This window comes from Crocodylus siamensis, chromosome 6, assembly GCF_052110815.1.
Source record: "Crocodylus siamensis isolate JL-2025a chromosome 6, ASM5211081v1, whole genome shotgun sequence".
Taxonomy (NCBI): domain Eukaryota; kingdom Metazoa; phylum Chordata; order Crocodylia; family Crocodylidae; genus Crocodylus; species Crocodylus siamensis.
Window position 1 is genome coordinate 692,050 of NC_143400.1, and position 20,435 is coordinate 712,484.

The 20,435-nt window shown below is 53.0% G+C and overlaps 1 protein-coding gene across 1 annotated transcript; it reads right to left on the reverse strand.

Annotated features, from left to right (window-relative positions):
* Positions 1–4,865: 4,865 nt before the first annotated feature.
* LOC149860300 (NTPase KAP family P-loop domain-containing protein 1-like) lies at positions 4,866–15,976 on the reverse strand. Its single transcript, XM_090056126.1, has 3 exons — positions 12,429–15,976; positions 9,201–9,329; positions 4,866–8,074 (listed from the first exon to the last, which is right to left on the reverse strand). Exons 1-3 carry the CDS (start codon positions 12,490–12,492, stop codon positions 6,426–6,428), a joined length of 1,842 nt encoding a protein of 613 aa, XP_089912252.1. The 5' UTR covers positions 12,493–15,976; the 3' UTR covers positions 4,866–6,425.
* Positions 15,977–20,435: the final 4,459 nt, after the last annotated feature.

The window sequence follows — 20,435 nt, forward strand, 5'->3', positions numbered from 1 at the left end:
GTGGTGTGTGACAGATGGCGTGGAGAGGCTGTTATCACGGCGAGCCGGAGTGGCATGGAATGTTATAGCCGGTAGGCTGATTTTTGGGTTACCGCTGGTTGGCATGGCTTTGAGTTTGGTTTTGATGGTGATTGTGTAATACTGGAGGACCAGGTGAGGCTGTAGGGGAAGGAGGAGGCCTCAGGGGAGCACCCCAGCAGAATGGGGGTGTGCCTGGTGGTGCAGAGGGTGCTGCATGTTGGGGTATGCCCAGGGAGGGCACAGCAATTGGTGCCAGAGCTGGCACTGTGAATGAGGCATGGTGTTTTGGGGTATCCTGGCCCTAGTGGGGTGACCTTAGGAATTGGGGGGGTGTCCTGACCCCAGCCCAGTGGGGGTGCTATCGCCCAGTGGGGTGTACAACCCAGAAGAAGGGTCAGGGGGCCAGGCACAGCTATGGGCCACCTGAGCCCCGGAGGGTGCGAGAAGCGCGTGTGACATTGGCCCCGGAGGGCGCGAGAATATGGGAACAGGGAGCCCAGGTAGGGCAGACTAGGTTCAAAGGCCCCAGAAGGGCAGGCGCGTGGTTAGAAGCCCAGAGAAGGGCGCGTACATTGGAGAGGCCCTGGAGAAGGGCAGGCGCGCGAATAGAAGCCTGGAGGGGGGGCGCACACATCGGAGAGGGCAAGCGTAAGACTAGAACGTCTGGTGAGGATGAGGATACAGGAGAAGCCCCAGACGAGGGTGAGTCGATTGGGAAGCCCCTGAAAGGGGCGAGGGTAAGTCTAAAGAGCCTGGAAGGGCAGGGCGCGCGGGTAAAGGCCCAGAGAGGGCGTGCATATCGGAGAGGCTCCGGGGAGGGCACATGCATAGAGAGACACGAGACCGTCGGGAACACCGGCGAGGCTTGGGCGTGGTATTGGGGGCGGAAGGAGCCACGCGACGCCCTAGGGTGGGTGCACCAAGAGAGATCCATATAGGGCAAGAGTACCGGGTCCGACAAGCCCAGGAAAGGCAGCCTCCCATCAATATTACATAAACAGCAAAGACGTGGCGGGCGAGACGAGGGTGTTAGAAGGGCAACTTGGCATGGTAGGGGTGCAGGAGAGATCACGACCACTCCTGGGCCCTGCCCCGTGACAGTGTGTATTTCTGTCACACCAGAACAAAAATGTCCATATTTAGAGTCGTTTCCTCTAATCTTCTCTATCAACCAGCTTGTTCTTATAAGACTTGATACTGAGCCGCATCATTTTTGTTTAGCTTTTTTTTCCTGTTTAGAGGCCCCTCTGACTGTGGGGCCCTGAACTGCAGTTTAAGCAGTTTAAACTTCAGTCCGGCGCTAATCCCGAGGCTCCTGGACCAGCCGTGACCGAACAGCAACGCGCTGGAGACGAGGACCAACCGATCCAGTGCTGGCACTCGGAGGTATTCATACAGCCGCGGGGAGGGCAGGGCATTTTCAGGGGGGAATCCAGGGTCTTGGACACCTCCACGGATGAAAACCCCACCACCTCTCTGGGTAACCAGTTCCAGTGCTTCGCTACCCTCCAAGTGAGAGAGTTTTCCTAATATTCAACCTCAACTTGCCTTGCTGCAGCCTGTGCCCATTGTGCCCTGTCCTGTCATTGTCCCCCACTGAGAACAGTCCAGCTCCATGGGATTTGGGACTTCTTTCCCTTGGGTCTTGTTTAAACCCCCTTCCCTTGGTCCCGGGGAGAGGGCGATGCCTCTCACTGCATGCCAGGACATTCGGTGAGTCTGGATTATCCTTGGAAAACCTATTGTATGGTAGTAGGATTCGCGCTCAGCCCCTCTGCGTCTAGGAGCTGCACACTTCCCACTGTACCCACCTGTTTCTGGATGCTCTTGTCCAGGCAGCTCCTTTGCTGGGCTGCGGCTTTCATAATTCAGAAGTTCTGGGTGATCTGTAGCTGGCGCAGCCAGGACTCCGATCCTTGTGCAGGTCCAGGGCTCTCATGCACCCTCAAACCTTGGGGATGGCGCCAGCCGCGGGGGTTGCAATTCTGTGGCTGGGAGGCTTGCTGACGGGCTCCCAGCTGCAGGGCAGACCCTGCCACATGTGCAAATTAAGTAGCAACCGGCTATGAAGTCAGTGCAGATTTTCGAGGTCTAGCCATCTAGCTGGTTGGAGCTTTTTATCCAATTTTAGCTGCTTTTCAGGTGTAGCTGGTCTCAACGTCATTGTGCAATTAACCCATTGATTGCATGACTTTTGTAAGAGACAGAGGTGGCCCAAGTCCCTTGGGACAGAAAAATTGTGCTAGTATTTTTTCATTGTCAAAAACCAAGTGAAATGTAAGGGCTGGTGTCTTCTGATGGGCCTAAGAGCAGGGCTTTGAGTCCACAAACATGGAAAACCACTGGCCTTGCTTAATATTGGTGGCCCTTCAATCCCTCCTCACTCTTATCTTCTCTTGGGTAAATAATCCTAGTTCTTCCAGCCTTTCCTCCTATGCACCCTGATCCGCTTCAACAGATGAGGGGAAGTCAGATGCCTTCTGAATGTGTGTGTCCTGGAGAAAAAACACGCCATCTCTCTACCCTTGGCTTTTTTTATTCTGGAGTATCTAATGAAGTGAGCCTCGGCTCACAACTGCTTCTGCTATATATCTCTATCCCTATCTCTATTTCTACTTTGGTTAGTCTGTAAGGTGCAACCGACTGTGTCTTCGGCTTGACTTCAGACAAACACAGTGAACTACGACTCTCTACTCTGAAGGCCAGTGCAGAAACAGCTTGCATCGCACTTGTAGGAGACTCTTCTGGTCAGGAGGTAAAACTTTGGTTATCCTGTATGTGACAGGGCTGCCAACCCTCCAGAATTGCCCTGGACTCTCAGCATCTCCTGGAAATTTCCATCTAGTTCTTGGAGAGTCACCCGGGAGACAAATGATAGGACGTTCATAAAAATAAATATGAAAAGTTCAATCCAATTTATACAGTAGTCCCATGGGTGTTTAAAATGTAATAGTCATGTGCATTTTAGAGCCCAGTAGATCAGTCAGTAATGACATAGTCATACGATGAAACCTCCCCGAATAGATCCAAACAAGATGGGCAACCCTAGCACTTGAGGCAGACAGGTTGGCCCTAGTTCTCTCACACATGCTTGTTTTATCCCAGCAGGGGCTGCCAAGGGGAGTTGTTTTTTTTTTTTTTTTATTTTTTTTTGCCTTATTGTCTGTGCTGGCAAAGGAGGAACAGACCTGACTACAAACTGCTTCTCTCCTGCAAACAGGGTTTCACTTTTCCATTTGACTAGTCAGCAGGGCAGCATTCACATTCCTTGAGTACTACTTAGGTGCTTGCTGAAAAGGTGGTTTGCTCTGACCAAACACTTGGCAGAAGAGCTGTTTCTTTTTTCACTCCTCTGCTGTTTGACTCCTTTTGTATTAGTTGTGCACAAGAGAGCAGCAAAGCTTAAACTTTGAGCCTTTACTCTTGCTCTGAAGGTTTGGTGAGCTAGTTCCTCTCTGTTTCCAAGTGCTTTCCTCCACTTCCAGATTCATTCATGTAAAACGGTAACCTGGACCTCACTAAGAGCAGCTGGAAAGACACGAGTTGATGTACGAACCACTGACCATAAGAAGGGGTGAGAACAGAAGACCTAGTGTCAGGAAACAAGAATCAGAAAATGAGGGTGGGAAGGGACCTCAGGAGGTCACACTTAGTGCAACCCCCTGCTGCAAGCAGGGCCAGCCCCCACTCCATCATCCCAGCCAAGGCTTTGTCTTCCCAGTTCTTAAACACCTCCAAGGATGAAGACTGCATCACCTCTCTGGCTAACCTGTTGAAGTGCTTCACCACCCTCTTCCTGAGAGAGCTTTTTATAATATCCAGCCTCAGCTTTCCTTGCTACAATGTGAGCCCATTGCTCCTTGTCCTGTCATCTGCCCCCACTGAGAAGAGTGCAGCTCCATCCTCTTTGCAGCCCCCCTGCAGGGAGTTGAAGGCTGCTACCAAATTCCCCCTTGGTCTTCTCTTCTGCAGGCTAAATAAGCCCAGTTCCCTCAGCTTCTCCCCATAAGTCACACCGTATTTATAATGATATATTACATCGGCAGGAAAGGGCTGGCTACATAGTGGCTCAGATTTTTGTAGAGGTTTGCTGTTCATTGTACGCACAAAAATGAGCCCACTACACTGAAAAGCAGGCCAGGTTTGTAAATTTTAGGTTTAAAAATAGGTCTTGTGTCTGAGGAAAGAGTGCAAAACCATGCTGTCCAAACCGGCAAATGCAAGCACGGGCTCTTCGTCTTTGGAGGTTTTCAACACCCAGTAGACAAAGCCTTGGCTGGGATGATGTAGTTGGGGCTGGGGCTGGGGCTGCTCGGAGCAGGGGTTGGACTAGATGCGACCTCCTGAGGTCCCTTCCCTCCCTCCTTGTATGTCATTCTGTGATTCCTTATTTCTGGATGCCACACACTCAAATTAAACCTGGATAGAAACCAGCTGTAGAGTTGGTACGCATTTTTAGGCACTACCTTTGTAGCTAGTTTGCTCTTTTTATAGCTAGATGGCTATTTTTACGGCAGGATAAATCCTTTCCATGTGCAGCCAGTGTAAATGTATTGCATGATTCACCGGTGAATCGCGTAATCGAGGCAACGTGTGGCAGGGGACTGTACAGCCATCTTCCTGGATCCTGTGCTGGGCTGGCGAGAGCTCTCGGGTTCTCGAAGGATGGCAGACCGAAACTCCACGGGCCGGCTAGTGTTTGGGACAGGGAGTGCACTGCCTGCCCACCTCAGACACCGTCCCCATGGCTGGGATTTTGGTTGTGCACATACTTGACTATGTAACATCAAGTAAAGGGAAGGGGCCTCTGGGAAAAAAAAGCACCACACATCATTGTTCTTGAAAAGGGCATTTATACAAGGCACAATAGTGACAGGGAGGTAACAAAAAGGAGTAAAAGCAGGCAAAATACAGTCAACTGTGATTTCAGGCTTGGATAATTAAGACATAACAAAATCTTTCCAAAGCATTGCTAGGTAGGTGAGCAAGTCTGAGGACCTTGTCCTTTCAATGCCTACTAGGGTTGGGAGAGATTAATATTGACATTGTTTGGGTCCTGCACACTGTATCTTTGGACAGGCGGTTTGGCTGACACGGTATACGAAGGGACTAGTTAAATCTTCCCAAGGTCAGGTCTAGTCCAGTCGCACAGGTTTTGCCTCTTGTTGTGGAATTTGCTACTTGGGGTCCAAGCCCCTTAACCTCAGGTCCACGACACGGACAGTGCCACGGAGGCCTCCTGGTTTTGCCTGGGCTCCGAGTTGTCACTGCCCCACAGCACCCCAGGAGCACGGGGCGTCCCCAAGCCAGCTGCTTCTTCAAGGTGTCAAACACCAACGATGCTGGAGTCCATTAAAGAAAAACATCCCAAGATACCACTGGGATCAGCCATCGAAATACAGGACCTGCTGCCTTCTGCTCTTGTAATTACAGTCATAAAGACCAGTAACGAGAATCGTGGCCACAAAGGAAAGGAGAAGGCGGAGGGGGGCTCTTCCTGGGATCTCTGAGCAGATATTAGCAGCCGTACAGCAGCAGGACGATGGCCACCTTGACCCCCTGCTTTCCCTGGGGCAGGTTCGGGTGCGACGTTGGGTGTTGTGTCAGGGTTGATGGTAGTTCTGTGAAAAAGTTGGATGCTGGATTTGTCTGGGCTGGTTTGGATGGGCTGATCCTGCCTCAGACAGGGGTTGAACTGGATCTGAGCTCTGGGGGTCCCTGCTCGCCTGACTGCTCATTGATTCTCTGATTATTCACATGTAATAATCACAGAAAGGACTATCATTCAGCAATTAGCCCCTACAGCCAAACTAGCACACGTAAAATGACCTAATGCCTCACCCAGAACAAATCTCTTATCTTGCAAGACAGATCGATACCCGTGGACATATGACAGTGGTCTACAAGACCATGAAGGGTGTGCACCAAGTGAACAGGGGGCTGTTGTTCACCCTGTCCCAGAATACTTGACTGAGCAGACAGCTGATGAATTACAAAGGTTTAAAGCTAGCAACACAAAGGACTTTTTTTGTACACAACACACCGTTACGGCGTGGAATTCCTCACCCCAGGAGGTGGTGGAGGCAGAGAGCATCGCCAAGGTCAGAAAGGGACTGGAGACATTCATGAATCTCTTAGCGGCTCTGTTGATCGGACAGGTTGGAGATGTCTCCTTGGCATCTATCTCCAGGTCAGTAAAGATGGGTGCCAGAGAGGTACTGAAAAGGGGATAGGTCATATCTGGCTTACTGCTCCCCCTGTATAGTATCTTCTTTTGCCACTGTTGGAGGTGGGATACGGGGCCAGATGGACCAGGGGTCTGACCCCGTCCGGGAGTTCTGACGCGCTTACGTTCTTCAGAAAAGACGGGGAAAAACCAAAGCATGATATGAGACTGTACCAGATTAGACAGGAGCATTTCCATCCTTATCTATGGAAATCTTAAAATCAGGAGAATTTTTTCTTAGTGCTAGTATCAGCTCCAGTTTCCTCTTCAAAGAATGGTCCAAGCTGACGATATGTGCATGTGTTGCAATATCTTCGACTTTAAACTGATGTTCCAGTAGTAACGCTTTGAAAACATCCGGGTCACTGTCAAGTTCCAGAAGATTTTTTATGTCCTTTTTAATCATGCCCAGTTCCTCTTCATTGTCCCTGAAAACCTGCAGTAAGGATTGTTGCAAATAGTCCGACCTTTCTTTCTTTGCTTCTTCCGTTTCTCTGCTCTCTTTCACCTTCAGATCTATGCTCTGTAACTTATCCTCTGCACACTGCAGAACCCAGCTCAGCCGGCAAGGCCAGGAGTTAGCGAGAACGACCCAATGTCTCACAGCATCATGTCGTTGTTTTCGTTGCGAGATCCTGTCTATTCTCTCCCTCGCTATCAGCTCAATGGTTATTGTATCGAGTATTCTCTTCAACTGGATCTTATTACCAGGGAGGATTGTGTCACCATTACATGTTGTTATAAGGTTGCTAAAAACTTTGATTTTTAGATCTGTGAAAGGATTCTCCCCATTCCCTGCATTCTCTGGATTATGTCCAATATGGTTTGGTCCCCATCTATAGCATGGACAACAACTGTTCTCAGCAACATTGCGCTTCATTTCTTTGTCATGATGCTTTTCTTTCCCATCTTTTCCTTGTGCATGTTCACTGAGGACCTCTAATTTGGTATAGGCGTTCATCCGCGGCACCGAGAAAGGCAAACTTATGATTCGGTTCAGGTATTCATAACCGTTGTTGAACATGTTACTGGACTTTTCTATACACTCCACCATGATTTGCGGGTCAACGGCCAGGATGGAGATGAAGGGGGCTTCTTTGTCCGAGAGGAGGATGTTGACCGCGTCCAGAACTCCGACCACCTTGTCCGAGGTGCAGATGTCCAAGTCGTTAATCAGCAGCACCGCCCGAATGTCCCTGTGCTGAGAGAATGACTTAAACTGCAGGAAATTAGTTAAGACTTCAACTTCGGTTTTAACACAGTGCATGAAACCCAGCTGATCACTCATGTTCGTCCTGTTCATTTTCCTCTCCAGACTTCTTTTCAGGGAAAAACGCATGTTCCAAAGTACACACAGAAAAGACAAAAAAGGTGGACAGGAGCCGGCCAAGATACTGCCTATCACTCCATAGATCACATACTCTCTGAGTAGCATAACAATTACCACAATTGAAGTCACCAGTGCAGGCAGGCCAACAAAAAGCGAGACTTTACACCACCTTTTCCAAAGCCATTTGTTTCTATCACATCTTCTATTTTGCACTTCTCTCCCAAAGACCCTGAAGATGCTCAGAGGTAGCCTGTATTTGCTTTCAATGGTGTCACAGAGTGTGGTGATCATCCCGGCCCAGGTTTGGTCACAGCCTACGTACTCCCATGCGCTGAAATCTATAAAGATGTACTGAGTGTCCGGACATTGCTTTTCCTTCTGAACTGGTTGGAAGAATATTATGCGACAGACAAGGCAAAGGCATGTCCAAAAGCGCTGTAAGCAGTTGGCTCTCAGCTTATTTCCACCTCTCTTTTCCGCTTCGGAATCCAGCTGATCTGCAGGGAAGGAAAACAGGAAGAACAGTTAATTGACAGTGACTTCATTACCATCACACGGAGACTCAGTGGGTTTTAGCTACTGTCTATGGACAAGAAAGGTTGGAGAACTATAAGTAGATTTCTAGAATCAGGTAGTGTGCTCAGCCCCTCTTCTTGTTTGGCCCAAGAAATTATTACTTGCCTCCTCTAGCTCCTCTCGGCTAAAGGATCCTGGAGCAGGCTGGCTGGGGCTACAGGCCAGCTGCAAGCAGCCACACGGCTGATTGCGGGCCTGCCTAGGAGAACTGGACCAGCTGCAGAGGATAGTCAGCTGGTCCACAAGAAGCTAAAAGGCTCCTGGGAAAAGGATCTGGAGAGAGAGACTGTCGGGGGAGACGGCCAGAGGGACGGCAGGCTGCGAGAGAAGCCAGGCTAGTGGTGGCAGAAGCAAGCCGGGCCAGCTCCCGGGGTCTGGGAAGAGACGTGGGTGCTGCGAGGCTGGAAGCTGCAGCACTGCTCCAGGGAACTCATGCCAGAGGGAGAGAAGGAAGACGGCAACATTGAGTGAGCAGCAGGGAGCCGTAGTCACCATCTGAGGGCCTGGGAAGAGGCCGTAGGGCTGTGAGTTAACCCTGTATGGACAATAGTGTGTTTGCGTTAGGCAGGACTGAGGTATGTTCTGGTGTCCCTGAGAGGAAAGTGTGCCCAGGAAACCACGGACTGAGCTGAAGTGTGAAGTTGGAATAAGCTAAGCAACACCCTGAATCCACTATAGTCTGCAACATGGCAGAAGGGAGGACACTTTGAACATCAAGAACATTACAAAGGAGAGAGGGTCATTCACACCTGTGGAGTAGAGAGATTAGCAGGAATTGGGGAGATCATAATGAGCCATGAATTCATGATTCCCTCCCTGCTGCTTAGATAGAAATGCCGCTGCTCCTCCAGGCCGTTGGGCTTAAAATTTGGGTGGAGCAGGAGTCCAAGGGGGTGTGACTGCAGCACTGCCCCTCCCTGGATCCCCCCTTGGGCAGTCAAATTATGTCCTCCTTACAAAGAGGTCATTTCCCCACTACCACCTGCCACCTCAGCCATTCAGGTCAGTGCTTTGAAATCACATCCTGTTTTCTCCAGTGCTTCTCACCTTTGATGAACTCTAGGAGCTCCTTTTTACCATGTCCCCACCGGGCATAAAATCCAACCGTCACTGGAGTAGGGGAGGAGTGGAGGACCTCAGCCAGGGCTTGGCAGTATACACGCTCAAGGCCCAAACCTATGTGAATAGAGATGATAGAGAAGTCAGACCTCCAGAGGTGCCATCTAGTCCAACCCCTGCCTGAGGCAGGACCAGCCCTGTCGAAACCAGAACACACGAATCCACAGTTCAACCTCTTAGTAATAGCACCATCAGCCCTCACAGCTCAGTCAAAAATAGCATAACTTCAGCCAGCCGCCTTTCATCCACCCAGACTCATGCCCACTTTGGCTAGGAACAGAGATTGCATTTGTCCCAGGACAAGTTGGGCCTGTATCTATCCTGGAACAGAAATGTCCTGGGATTGGCCTGTGCACACATTGCTCCGCTAATCAGGGTTTAGCTAGTGGCTGAATGTGCTGCCTTTTTCTGGCAATTAAATCCATCATGAAGCCATCCTGAGATAACCACCGAAAAGCACTTTGCAATGTCCTGGGGTAAACCGGTTGTACTTTTTACCCTGGAACCCTTTCTAGGGTTGATCCTGGGCCAGCAAACGTGGATGTCTGAACGGCTGTACTTTGTCTTGGGTTTAAATGGTTCATCCCAAAATAATTGCAAACTCTGCTCGTAGCCTTTGTGGTAGTTTCATAGTTAGCAGGGTCGGAAGGGACCTGAGCAGATCATCAAGTCTGACCCCCCGCCATGGCAGGAAAGAGTACTGGGGTCAAACGACCCCAGCAAGGTGATTGTAGAGCCAATCAGATAGGTCTTATATCACGTTACCTATAAGCTCTGAACCGGAACCCCATTTATTCAGTATAATGTCTAGACACCATCCAAACACAACACGGGGGCTCGACCCCCTGGGCGACAGCGATCGTCGCCTGCTGGGAGTCACCATCCAGCACAAGGGGGCAAAGGCCGGCAGCAAGGCAGCGGCCCTAGATTTTAGGAGAGCAAACTTCAGCGAGCTAAGGAGGATAGTTGGAGAAGCGCTGAGGTCCGGAGGGGAGGGGAGCCAGATGTCCAAGGAGAGTGGTCGCTCCCTAAGGAGACGATCCTCCCAGCCCAAAGGGAGGTAATCCCAACGAGGATCAAAGGGAGCAGGAGAGCACGCAAGCCTCCGTGGCTCACCAAAAGCATCCGGGAAGGTCTCCTTGCTAAAAAGGAGGTGCGCACCCAGTGGAAAGAAGGGGTCATCACCAGGGAGGGCTATTCTGTAGTTGCTCGGGGATGCAGGGGGGCAGTCAGGAAGGCCGAGGCAGAGATGGGACTGGGGCTAGCTTCCCAGATTAAGGACAACAAGAAGTCGTATTTTAAATCCATAGGGGGTAAAAAAAAGGTCCCGGGTAATGTGGGGCCCTTTCAGAACACGTTGGGAAATTTGGTCGTCACACCAGACGGCAAAGCTAACATGTTTAACAATTTCTTTGCCTCCGTCTTCCTAAGTAGGGACCGGGACAGCCCCCTCCCTGCTGGGCCCCCCTCGGGCCCCGGGGGAGGCACCCCTGGGCCACGGGTTAGCAAGGATTTAGTTAGGGAGCTTCTGGAGGGACTGGGCGTATTCAAGTCAGCTGGTCCGGACGATCTCCACCCTAGAGTACTAAAGGAACTGGCCGAGGTCATTGCAAGTCCCCCGGCACGGCTTTACGAGCACTCGTGGTGCTCTGGTGAGGTACCGGAGGACTGGAAGAGGGCCAGCGTGGTCCCCATCTTCAAAAAAGGCAGGAAGGAAGACCTGGGAACTATAGGGCGGTTAGTCTTACCTCGATCCTAGGCAAGCTGTTCGAGAAAATTATGCTGGCACACATCGAGGAGGGGCCAGCAGGGGACTGCATGCTTAGGGGCAACCAGCACGGGTTCACCAGTGGCAGGTCCTGTCAGACCAACCTGGCGGCCTTTTACGACCAGATCATTAGACGCAGGGGGAGCAGCGGACATCGTCTTCCTGGACTTCCGGAAGGCCTTGACACTGTCTCTCACCCCGTCCTCATTAAGGAACTGGGGGCTGTGTGTCGACACCCCCACAGTCAGACGTGTCACCAACGGGTGGGAGGGCTGCACCCAGAGAGCGGTGGTGGATGGGTCACGTTTGGCCTGGAGGGACGTGGGCAGTGGGGTCCCCCAGGGCTCGGTCCTCGGGCCCGCACTGTTCAACATCTTCATCACTGACTTGGACGAGGGGGTAAAAAGCACCTGTTCAAATTTGCTGATGACGCTAAGTTGTGGGGGGACGTGGGCACACTGGAAGGATGCAACAGGCTACAATGAGACCTGGACAGGTTACAGGGGTGAGTGGACAAGAACAGGATGAGTTTCAACACTGACGAGTGCAAGGTGCTGCACCTGGGGAGGAATAACCAGCACCATACCTACAGGCTGGGGAGCTCCCCTCTTGTCAGTATGGAGGCGGAAAAGGATCTGGGGGTCAGCATTGCTCCAAGATGAACATGGGCCGGCAGTGTGTGGTCAGGAAGGCCGACCGCACCTTGTCCTGCATCCACAGATGCATCTCGAGCGGGTCCAGGGGGGTGATCCCCCCGCTCTGTGCGGCACTGGTCAGGCCGCAGCTGGAGTACTGCGTCCAGTTCTGGGCGCCGCACTTCAGGAGGGATGTGGCCAGCATGGAGAGGGTCCAGAGGAGGCCACTCGCATGGTCGGGGGCAGCAGGGCAGGCCCTACGGGGAGAGGCGACAGGACCTGAGCCTGTTCGGCCTCCACAAGAGAAGGCCGAGGGGGATCTGGTGGCCTGTTACAAACTAGTCAGGGGGGACCAGCAGGCACTGGGGGAGTCCCTGTTCCCCCGAGCACCGCCAGGAGTGACCAGGAATAGCGGTCACAAGCTGGCAGAGGGCAGGTTTAGGCTAGATATCGGGAGGCACGACTTCACGGTCAGGGCGGCTAGGAGCTGGAACCAACTTCCAAGAGAAGTATTGCAGGCTCCTACCCTGGGGGGCTTTAAGAGGAGATTAGATGAACATCTTGCCGGGGTCGTTTGACCCCAGTACTCTTTCCTGCCATGGCGGGGGTCGGACTAGATGATCTGCTCAGGTCCCTTCCGGCCCTAGAAACTATGAAACTATGAAACAACCGGCATCACGTGCTAGTCCTTCTCAGTTTTACTTTGAAGGAGCTTGCAAATGGATTCTTCTGTGAAATCAGAGCTCTACAAACCTTCCTCCTCCGCCTTTTTTATAAGGCATTCGCCTTCTCTGTCCTGGGAACTGTCAGAGGTCATTTCTTCAGAGGTCCCGGGCTGACGTTCACCAGCTGCTGAGCTGCACAAGAGAAACAAACACAGCACCGAGGAGTTACAGAAGAAGGAACGACTGCATTTGGCCTGAGAAAGGAAGTCTCTTTAGCTTCTGTTGTAAAGTCCACACCGTTTCGACGAATACATGCATCATCCCGGCATGGACTCGGCCAATAAATAGTGTGGTCATCTGAGGTCATCTTACTTTTGTGGTCAAAGCGGCATCAGAGACTGGACAACTCTCCCTCTGCAAAGGAACTGCTGCGAAGAGGAAGCCAGTGAGAGAATTAAACCTTATGTCCACGGCTCGCTTGTAGCCCAGCACATCGGAGCACGGTGAGCAAGAAGTCTTTCATCTCATATCCCGTTAAGACAGTCGTGTGGCTGGTGTAAATCCACATCGCTGCTGAATTTCGTAGGGAACAGAGGGGCAGGACTCTACTGTCCCGTCTGTTTTTAAGGAATTCCTGTCCCGTGGAGATGCATTGGCAGTGTGAGGAGATAGCCAGAGAGAGGAGGACTCTTGCACTCTATTAGGTGGGTCAGTGTCCAGTTTTCTGACCCCCTTGGGAACAAGGCAAGAACCGTGGGTGGATCTAGGATTTTGAAAACGGGGGAGCAGATAGCATTGTGCATCTGCACAGCTAACTCAACGCATATTTTCTCTAGTGCTAGCGAAACTAGAAGCTTTACTAACATCCCGGGGCCCCAGCGCTGTATCATTCCCTTTCAGATGAAAGCAGAAGCAAATATAACTCTATTGAATGGGCACAGATTGGCTAGGTTAGATATTAGGTTTCAAAAGATGCAACGAACTAGTCCAGAAAAAAATCAAGTTGGTGAAAAGATATTGTCTCATTAGTCATTATAGTTAAATGTACCCCTGAGAGGATGTCACCTGAGGGCAGCCGTGATGCCGCCTCTATCCTGCCTGATCCCCGCGGCTGGGCGTCATCCTGGGACTCCCCGGGTCTCATCCTGCTTCCTTGCCTGCTGTGCCTTGGTGTAAAGAGGTGATGCGGGGCGGGTGCCTGCAGGGGCCGGTGAGCCTAGGGTGGGCTCTCACTCACGCTCTCTTGCACTCTCTCTCACTGTCTCTCTCCCTCACAGACCCTGCGTGGTGTAAAGGCTAAATCTGTGACCTCCTTGCACCCCTCCAGCCGTGCCCATGCCTCACGGGTATTACAGATCATCACTTCAGCAGGGCGACTTGACCTCAGTGCAGTGTTTGGCCCCTCAAGCCTCAAAGGCTTTGTCAGGGCTTTGGCCCCCTTTTTCTGGCTGCATTTTGTCTTATCCCAGGTCCACTGCGCTGGATTTTGGCTCTTGGATACCAGCCGCTACCTTGGTCTTTCTGGGCTCTGGGCTGGTGGCTCTGGACGTCCTCCTGGTCTCTGGCTGTGGTCTCCTGGCTCAGACCACCTTTATTGCCTATCCTGGCTCGTGCTCTGGTTCTTTCAACCTCAGGTTGCCCCTGTCGCTCCTGGGATTGGGCTTCAGCCCTATGGGCCTTAGGTGCGCCTGTGCCTTACACCCATGCCCCTAGCAGGGCTCACAACCTAGCGTGCCCCTCAGGCACCCCCTGCAGCCTCCTCTTCACCCCTTACAGCCACAGCCATCCCACTGGGTCAAAGCTTAAATCACAACTACAATACAAGCCGCTGCTTTCCAATCAAAAGTACTGGTACTAATTTTGGGTCATTGCTCCAACAGAGGCCCTCAGCTCCCCTTACCTCTCCAGACAAGTCCAGGGAGCAGCTCAGGTGCCTGCCAGCCGCCTTCTGCAGGTGTCTCACTCAGGAGCTCCTCTCCCTGCAGCAGGCAGGGCGCGATTGCCTGCTCCACCTCAGCCCCAGCCCCTGGGCTTATATGCCTGAAAGCCAGGCCCTTTCTGTCACACGCCTTCCCGAGCCCACTCGGGGCTTTTTCCTGGGAAATGAGGAGCAGCAGGTTTAGACTGCTGCACCGTCTTGAAGTGGGAGGAGCCCCGGGTCTCCCTCCTCCCTTGCCTCTGTCCCCAGGTAACAGGGTTGGCTCCCCTGTTACCGTGCGTCTCATATACAGGTTCGTAAAACAAAGTCTCTCCTTTTTGAGTGTCTTGGCAGTGCCTCTGATACTTCACTGTCAGTCACGTCTACACTTGGGTGTGTGTGACCACACCTGAGAGAAGGTTTTAGCTAGAGCTAGAAAGCAGCCTGGAGGGCTGGGGAATAGGAGAGATTCCCAGGAATGGCCGACATTCAGCCTAAGGAGTAGACTGAATAGTGCAACAGCAGGACCATTAAAAAGCTTGTTAACGCCCACGGAGTGAAATAAGCAGCAGGAATCGGGGGGCTGACGATTAGCCGTGAAGTCAACTGCCCGGGCAGGAATGCCGCTGGGCCTCCCAGGCAGTTGGTTTGAAAGTTTGGGGGGAGCAGGAATCATCCGCCCCTTCCCCATGGATCCAGTGCTAGCCAGATCTCAGCGCCCTGACCCCTGGGCTGCGCAGTGACCTCTGCTGCTGCTTGCTTAGGGGGTTTCAGGCCACTTGCACAGGCTTAGAGCTGTAACGGGGCCCAGCGTGGCGTTCCCTTCAGCCAGTGGTTTTCAATCGTTTTAGACTCAAGGCTCGTAAGAACACAAGAGCTGCCACGTGCGGAGTCGAACCAGACGTCCGTCTTGCCCCGTCCGTCTCCCGTGTTACCTGGCGGCCGGAAGGGAAAACGAACTGGTTCTGAGCAGGGTTTTCCCGCTGTTCATCTCGCGCCGGCAGCCTCCAGGATTTAAGTCTTTTGACACGGTCTCCCACAGGTTCTCACAGGCAAGCAAAGGATGTCTGGGTTGCATGAATGGACCGTAAGGCGGACAGAAAGCTCCCTGGCTTGTTGGGCTCCAGCAGCTCCGCGTCTAGCTGGCAGCTGATATCACGTGGAGAGCCCCAGCCAGGGGCTGGTTCTGGGGCAGGTTTTGTTCAATGTCTTCAATGACCTGGAAGATGAGATGCAGTGCACCCTCAGCAAGTTTGCAGGGGACACCAAGCTGGGGTCAGTAGCCCTACCGAATCGGTAGGGCTACATTCAGAGAGAAGTTGAGTACTCCATGGGTCTTAACAACTTTTTAAATGGTCCTGCTGTTCCACTATCTTATGGATTGGACCATCAGAAATTTCACAAGGTTCAATAAGGAGGTGTGAATTCCTACACTTAGAAGGGAGCAGTCCCCTGCACTGGTACAGGCTGGGGTGACGGGCTGGGCAGCAGCTCTGCAGAAAAGGACTGGGGGTGACAGGGGACAAGAAGCCAAACAGGAGCCAGCAGTGTGCCCTTGTTGCAAAGAAGGCTACCAGCATCCTGGGCTGCACTGGTAGGAGCATTACCAGCACATGGAGGGCAGTGATTATTCCCTTCTGTTCAGCACTGCTGAGGCCACATCAAGTCCAGCTGCGGGCCCCCCACTACAGGAAGGATGTGGACACATTGGAGATAGTCTAGCGGAGAACAACAAAAATGGTTGTGGGGCTGGGGGACAAGACTTGTGAGGAGAGGCTGGGGGAACTGGGCTTACTGTGTCTGGAAAAGAGAAGATTGAATAGCAGCCTTGAAGTACCTGCAAGGGGCTGCAAAGAGGATGGAGCTGGACTGTTCTCAGTGGGGGCAGACGACAGGGCAAGGAACAAGGGGCTCAGGCTGCAGCAAAGGAAGTTGAGATTGGATATGGGGAAAATCTCTCTCACAAGGAGGGCTGTAAAGCACTGGAACACGCTACGGAGCGAAGTGCCAGAGTCTCCATCGTTGGAGGTTTTTAAGACCCCAGTAGACGGAGTCTTGGCTGAGCCGATCTACTTGGGGACGGTGCTGCCTGGAGCAGGGGTTGGACTAGACGTGACCTCCTGCGGTCCCTTCCGCCCTCGCTGTCTAGCGTTCTGTGATTCTGTGTGGGGAGAACAACCAAGCATCAGTGACCATCTCCTTGCCGAGGTCCCCGACTTTCATTCCAGCCGCGTGAATTGTCCTGGCAACAAACACTTGGCTTGCCAAACTGGATGCTTAGCTCTGTGTTTTTCCCTGTCCGCCCCGTCCTAATCCAAGGGGGCAGAGGCGTAGCTGACTGTTGTCTACTTTGAGGGAAGCTCGCAGGGGTGGTGCCCTAGGTGCATCTTTCCCAATAAGTACCAGTCCCGAGGTATGTATGGTTTGTTTCAAGTAAAAGCCAAGTCTAGGTCAGCGTCCAAGGTCTAATTGCAGCCACGTCCTCGGAAGAGATAAAATGCTGGATTTCCAAGAAAAGTGATATTGGAGCTATCAGGGCAGAAACCTGTCTTCCATTATCGCTTTCACTTTGTTGGAACTGCACAATAGACTTCAATTTGGCAAAAACAATTGTTTCCCCACCCTGATTGGGTGGAGATACTGTGGTCTCTGTTCTGACTAATCCCCCTGTACCTAGGAACCTGCCTATGTAGGTATCGCTCTCTCCCGCCTGTACACTGAGCAGTTACCTTCCATTAGCATCACAGACAACGAGGGCTGTGAGGGACCTGGGGAGGTCACATCTAGTGCAGCCCCCTGCTCCTATGATTATTCACATGCAGTAATTACAGAAAGGACTATCATTCAGCAATTACCCCTTACAGCCAAACTAGCACATGTGCAATGAGCATGCAGCATGCATCGTGGAGACCAACTGGCAGCTTTGGCTTCCTCGACGACGACTGGCACATCACGACGAGAGACATGCTGGGGTGGGATGGGCTCCACCTTTCCCCTAAAGGTAAGCGTGTGTTTTCTTCTAGGTTGGCGGATCTCCTCTGGCGGGCTTTAAACTAGGCTCACTGGGGGAAGAGGAAGACGAGGGTGGAGGAAACATCGGACTGCCAGACCAAGCAGCGCCCACCAGTACAGCCCAGCCTAGACCGACGAGCGGAGCATATACACATGTAAGTGACAGGGGCAGGGCAATGCTGAAAGTAAGGGGCCAGCGCACACATCCACAGGAGGCCAAGATGGAGATGGGACTGGGATGAGCTTCCCAGATCCAGGACAACAAGAAGTCCTTTTTTAAATACATAAGGGGCAAAAAGAAGGTCCCGGGTAATGTGGGGCCCCTGCACGACACGCTAGGAAATTTGGCTGTTGCACCAGATGACAAAGCCAATATATTTAATGATTTCTTTGCCTCCATTTTCCTGAGCAGGGACCGGATCACCCCCCAGCGGGTCCCCTCGGGCCCCCGGGGAGGCGCACCCAGGCCCAGGGTCAGGGAGGAAGTAGTCCGGGAGCGTCTGGCGGGACTGGACATATTCAAATCAGCGGGTCCAGACGATCTCCACCCCCGAGAGCTGAGGGAATTGGCTGCGGTCATTGCGGGACCGCCGGCACGGCCGTACGAGCACTCGTGGGGCTCTGGTGTAGGGCCAGAGGACTGGACGAGGCCAACGTGGTTCCCATCTTCAAAAAGGGGAGGAAGGAGGACCCGGGAACTACAGGCCAGTCAGTCTTACCTCGGTCCTGGGGAAGCTTTTTGAGAGAGTTATCCTGGCACATGTCCCCGAGGGACTGGGGGGAGATTATGCTTAGCGGCAACCAGCACGGGTTCATCAGTGGCAGGTCCTGTCAGACCAACCTGGCGGCCTCCTATGGCCAGATCACCAGATCATTAGATGCAGGGGGAGCAGTGGACATCGTCTTCCTGTCTTTTGAAGGCTTTTGACACTGTCTCTCACCCCGTTCTCATTAAGAAACTGGGGAACTGCGGTGTCAAAACCCACACAGTCAGACGTGTCGCCAACTGGCCGGAGGGAGCACCCAGAGAGCGGTGGTGGACGGGTCACGTTCGGCCTGGAGGGACGTGGGCAGTGGGGTCCCCCAGGGCTCGGTCCTCGGGCCGCACTGTTCAACATCTTCATCAGCGACTTGGACGAGGGGGTAAAAAGCACCTGTTCAAATTTGCTGATGACACCAAGATGTGGGGGGATGTGGGCACGCTAGATGGGAGGAATAGGCTGCAATTGGACCTGGACAGGTTACAGGGGTGGGCGGATGAGAACAGGATGGGCTTCAACACTAAGTGCAAGGTGCTGCACCTGGGGAGGAAGAACTGGCACCATACCTACAGGCTGGGGAACTCCCTTCTCATCAGTGCAGAAACGGAAAAGGATCTTGGAGTCATCATTGATGCCAAGATGAACATGGGCCGGCAGTGTGGGGAGGCGGTCAAGAAGGCCAACCGTACCCTATCATGCATCCACAGATGCATCTCGAGCAGGTCCGGGGGGGGTGATCCTCCCCCTCTGTGCGGCACCGGTCAGGCCGCAGCGGGAGTACTGCGTCCAGCTCTGGGTGCCGCACTTCAGGCGGGATGTGGACAGCGTGGAGAGGGTCCAGAGGAGGCCACTCGCATGGTCGGGGGCAGCAGGGCAGGCCCTACGAGGAGAGGCGACGGGACCTGAACCTGTTCCGCCTCCACAAGACGAGGCTGAGGGGGATCTTGTGGCCTGTTACAAACTAGTCAGGGGGGACCAGCAGGTATTGGGGGAGTCCCTGTTCCCCCGAGCACCGCCAGGAGTGAGCAGGAATAGCAGTCACAAGCTGGCAGAGGGGAGATTCAGGCTAGACATCAGGAGGCGCGACTTCACGGTCAGGGCGGCTAGGGTCTGGGACCAGCTTCCAAGAGAAGTGGTGCTGGCTCCTACCCTGGGGGGCTTTAAGAGGAGGCTAGATGTACACCTTGCTGGGGTCGTTTGAAAGGAGATACAGGGGCTTCTGTCATGGTGGTTAATGAAGAGACTTGAAAAGACAAGAGTCAAACACTGGGGAAAACATCCCAGTAATAGGATCAGCAAGTGTCCCTGTTGCACCTGATGGACAACAGAAAACCTGTAAGGCCTTGATAGTAACTGGAGAAAGGCCAAACGTGTTTGGTAGGACCTGGCTGAAAAACCTCGGACTAGCTGCAGAAGAAACGTGTAAGCGAGACTTACGGGGAATGCCCACCCGGGAAGAAAGCCTGGGGGCGTAGCCTGCAGTATTCCAAGGGGCGTTAGGTACGCTGAAGGGAATAAAGACTGGGATTTCTATCCAAGGGGGCAGCCGGCCAAAGTACCGTTCCATATGCCCTCAGAGAGAGAACTGAGACAGAACTGGACAGAGAAGGCATCATCTGCCCTGTCAGTTTGCTGGACAGGCAACACCCGCACACCAGTGGCCAAGCCTGATGGCCCCATCCACGTCCATGGGGACTATAACGTCACAGTCAACCAGGTTTCTAAGTTAGACGACTACCCCCTTCCACGCACCGAGGACGTGCTAGCAGTGCTTGGGGGAGGCCAGCTCTTCAGCAAGTTGCACATGTCCCAGGCTGATCAACGCCTGGATCTCACGGAGGACGGTAAGAAAACCACCACAGTAAATACCCACAAGGGATTGTGCCAGTATCATAGATTGCCTCATGGGGCTTCATCATAGTGTCATAGTCGTAGTGCTTAGGGTCAGAAGGGACCTAAACAGATCATCAGGTCCGACCCCTTGCCCCAGGCAGGAACGGGTGCCACGGTCGTATCACCTCAGCCAGATATCTGTCCTGCCTCCTCTTGAAGACCCCCAAGATAGGGGAGAGCACCCCCTCCCTCGGGAGTCCAGTCCGGAGCCTGGCAGCCCTCACTGTAAAGTCATGTCTCCTGATGTCCAGCCTGAACCTGCTCTCTAACAATTTGTGGCCGTTATTCCTAGTAACCCCGGGTGGTGCCCGGGGGACCAGAGCTGCCCCCAATCCCCACTGGTCCCCCCGGTGAGTTTGTAAATGGCCACCAGATCCCTCTCAGACTTCTCTTGTGGAGGCTGAACAGGTTCAGGCCCTTTAGCCTCTTCGCGCAGGACCTGCCCTGCTGCCCCTGACCATGCGGGTGGCCTCCTCTGGACCCTCTCCATACTGAAGTGCAGCGGCCAGAC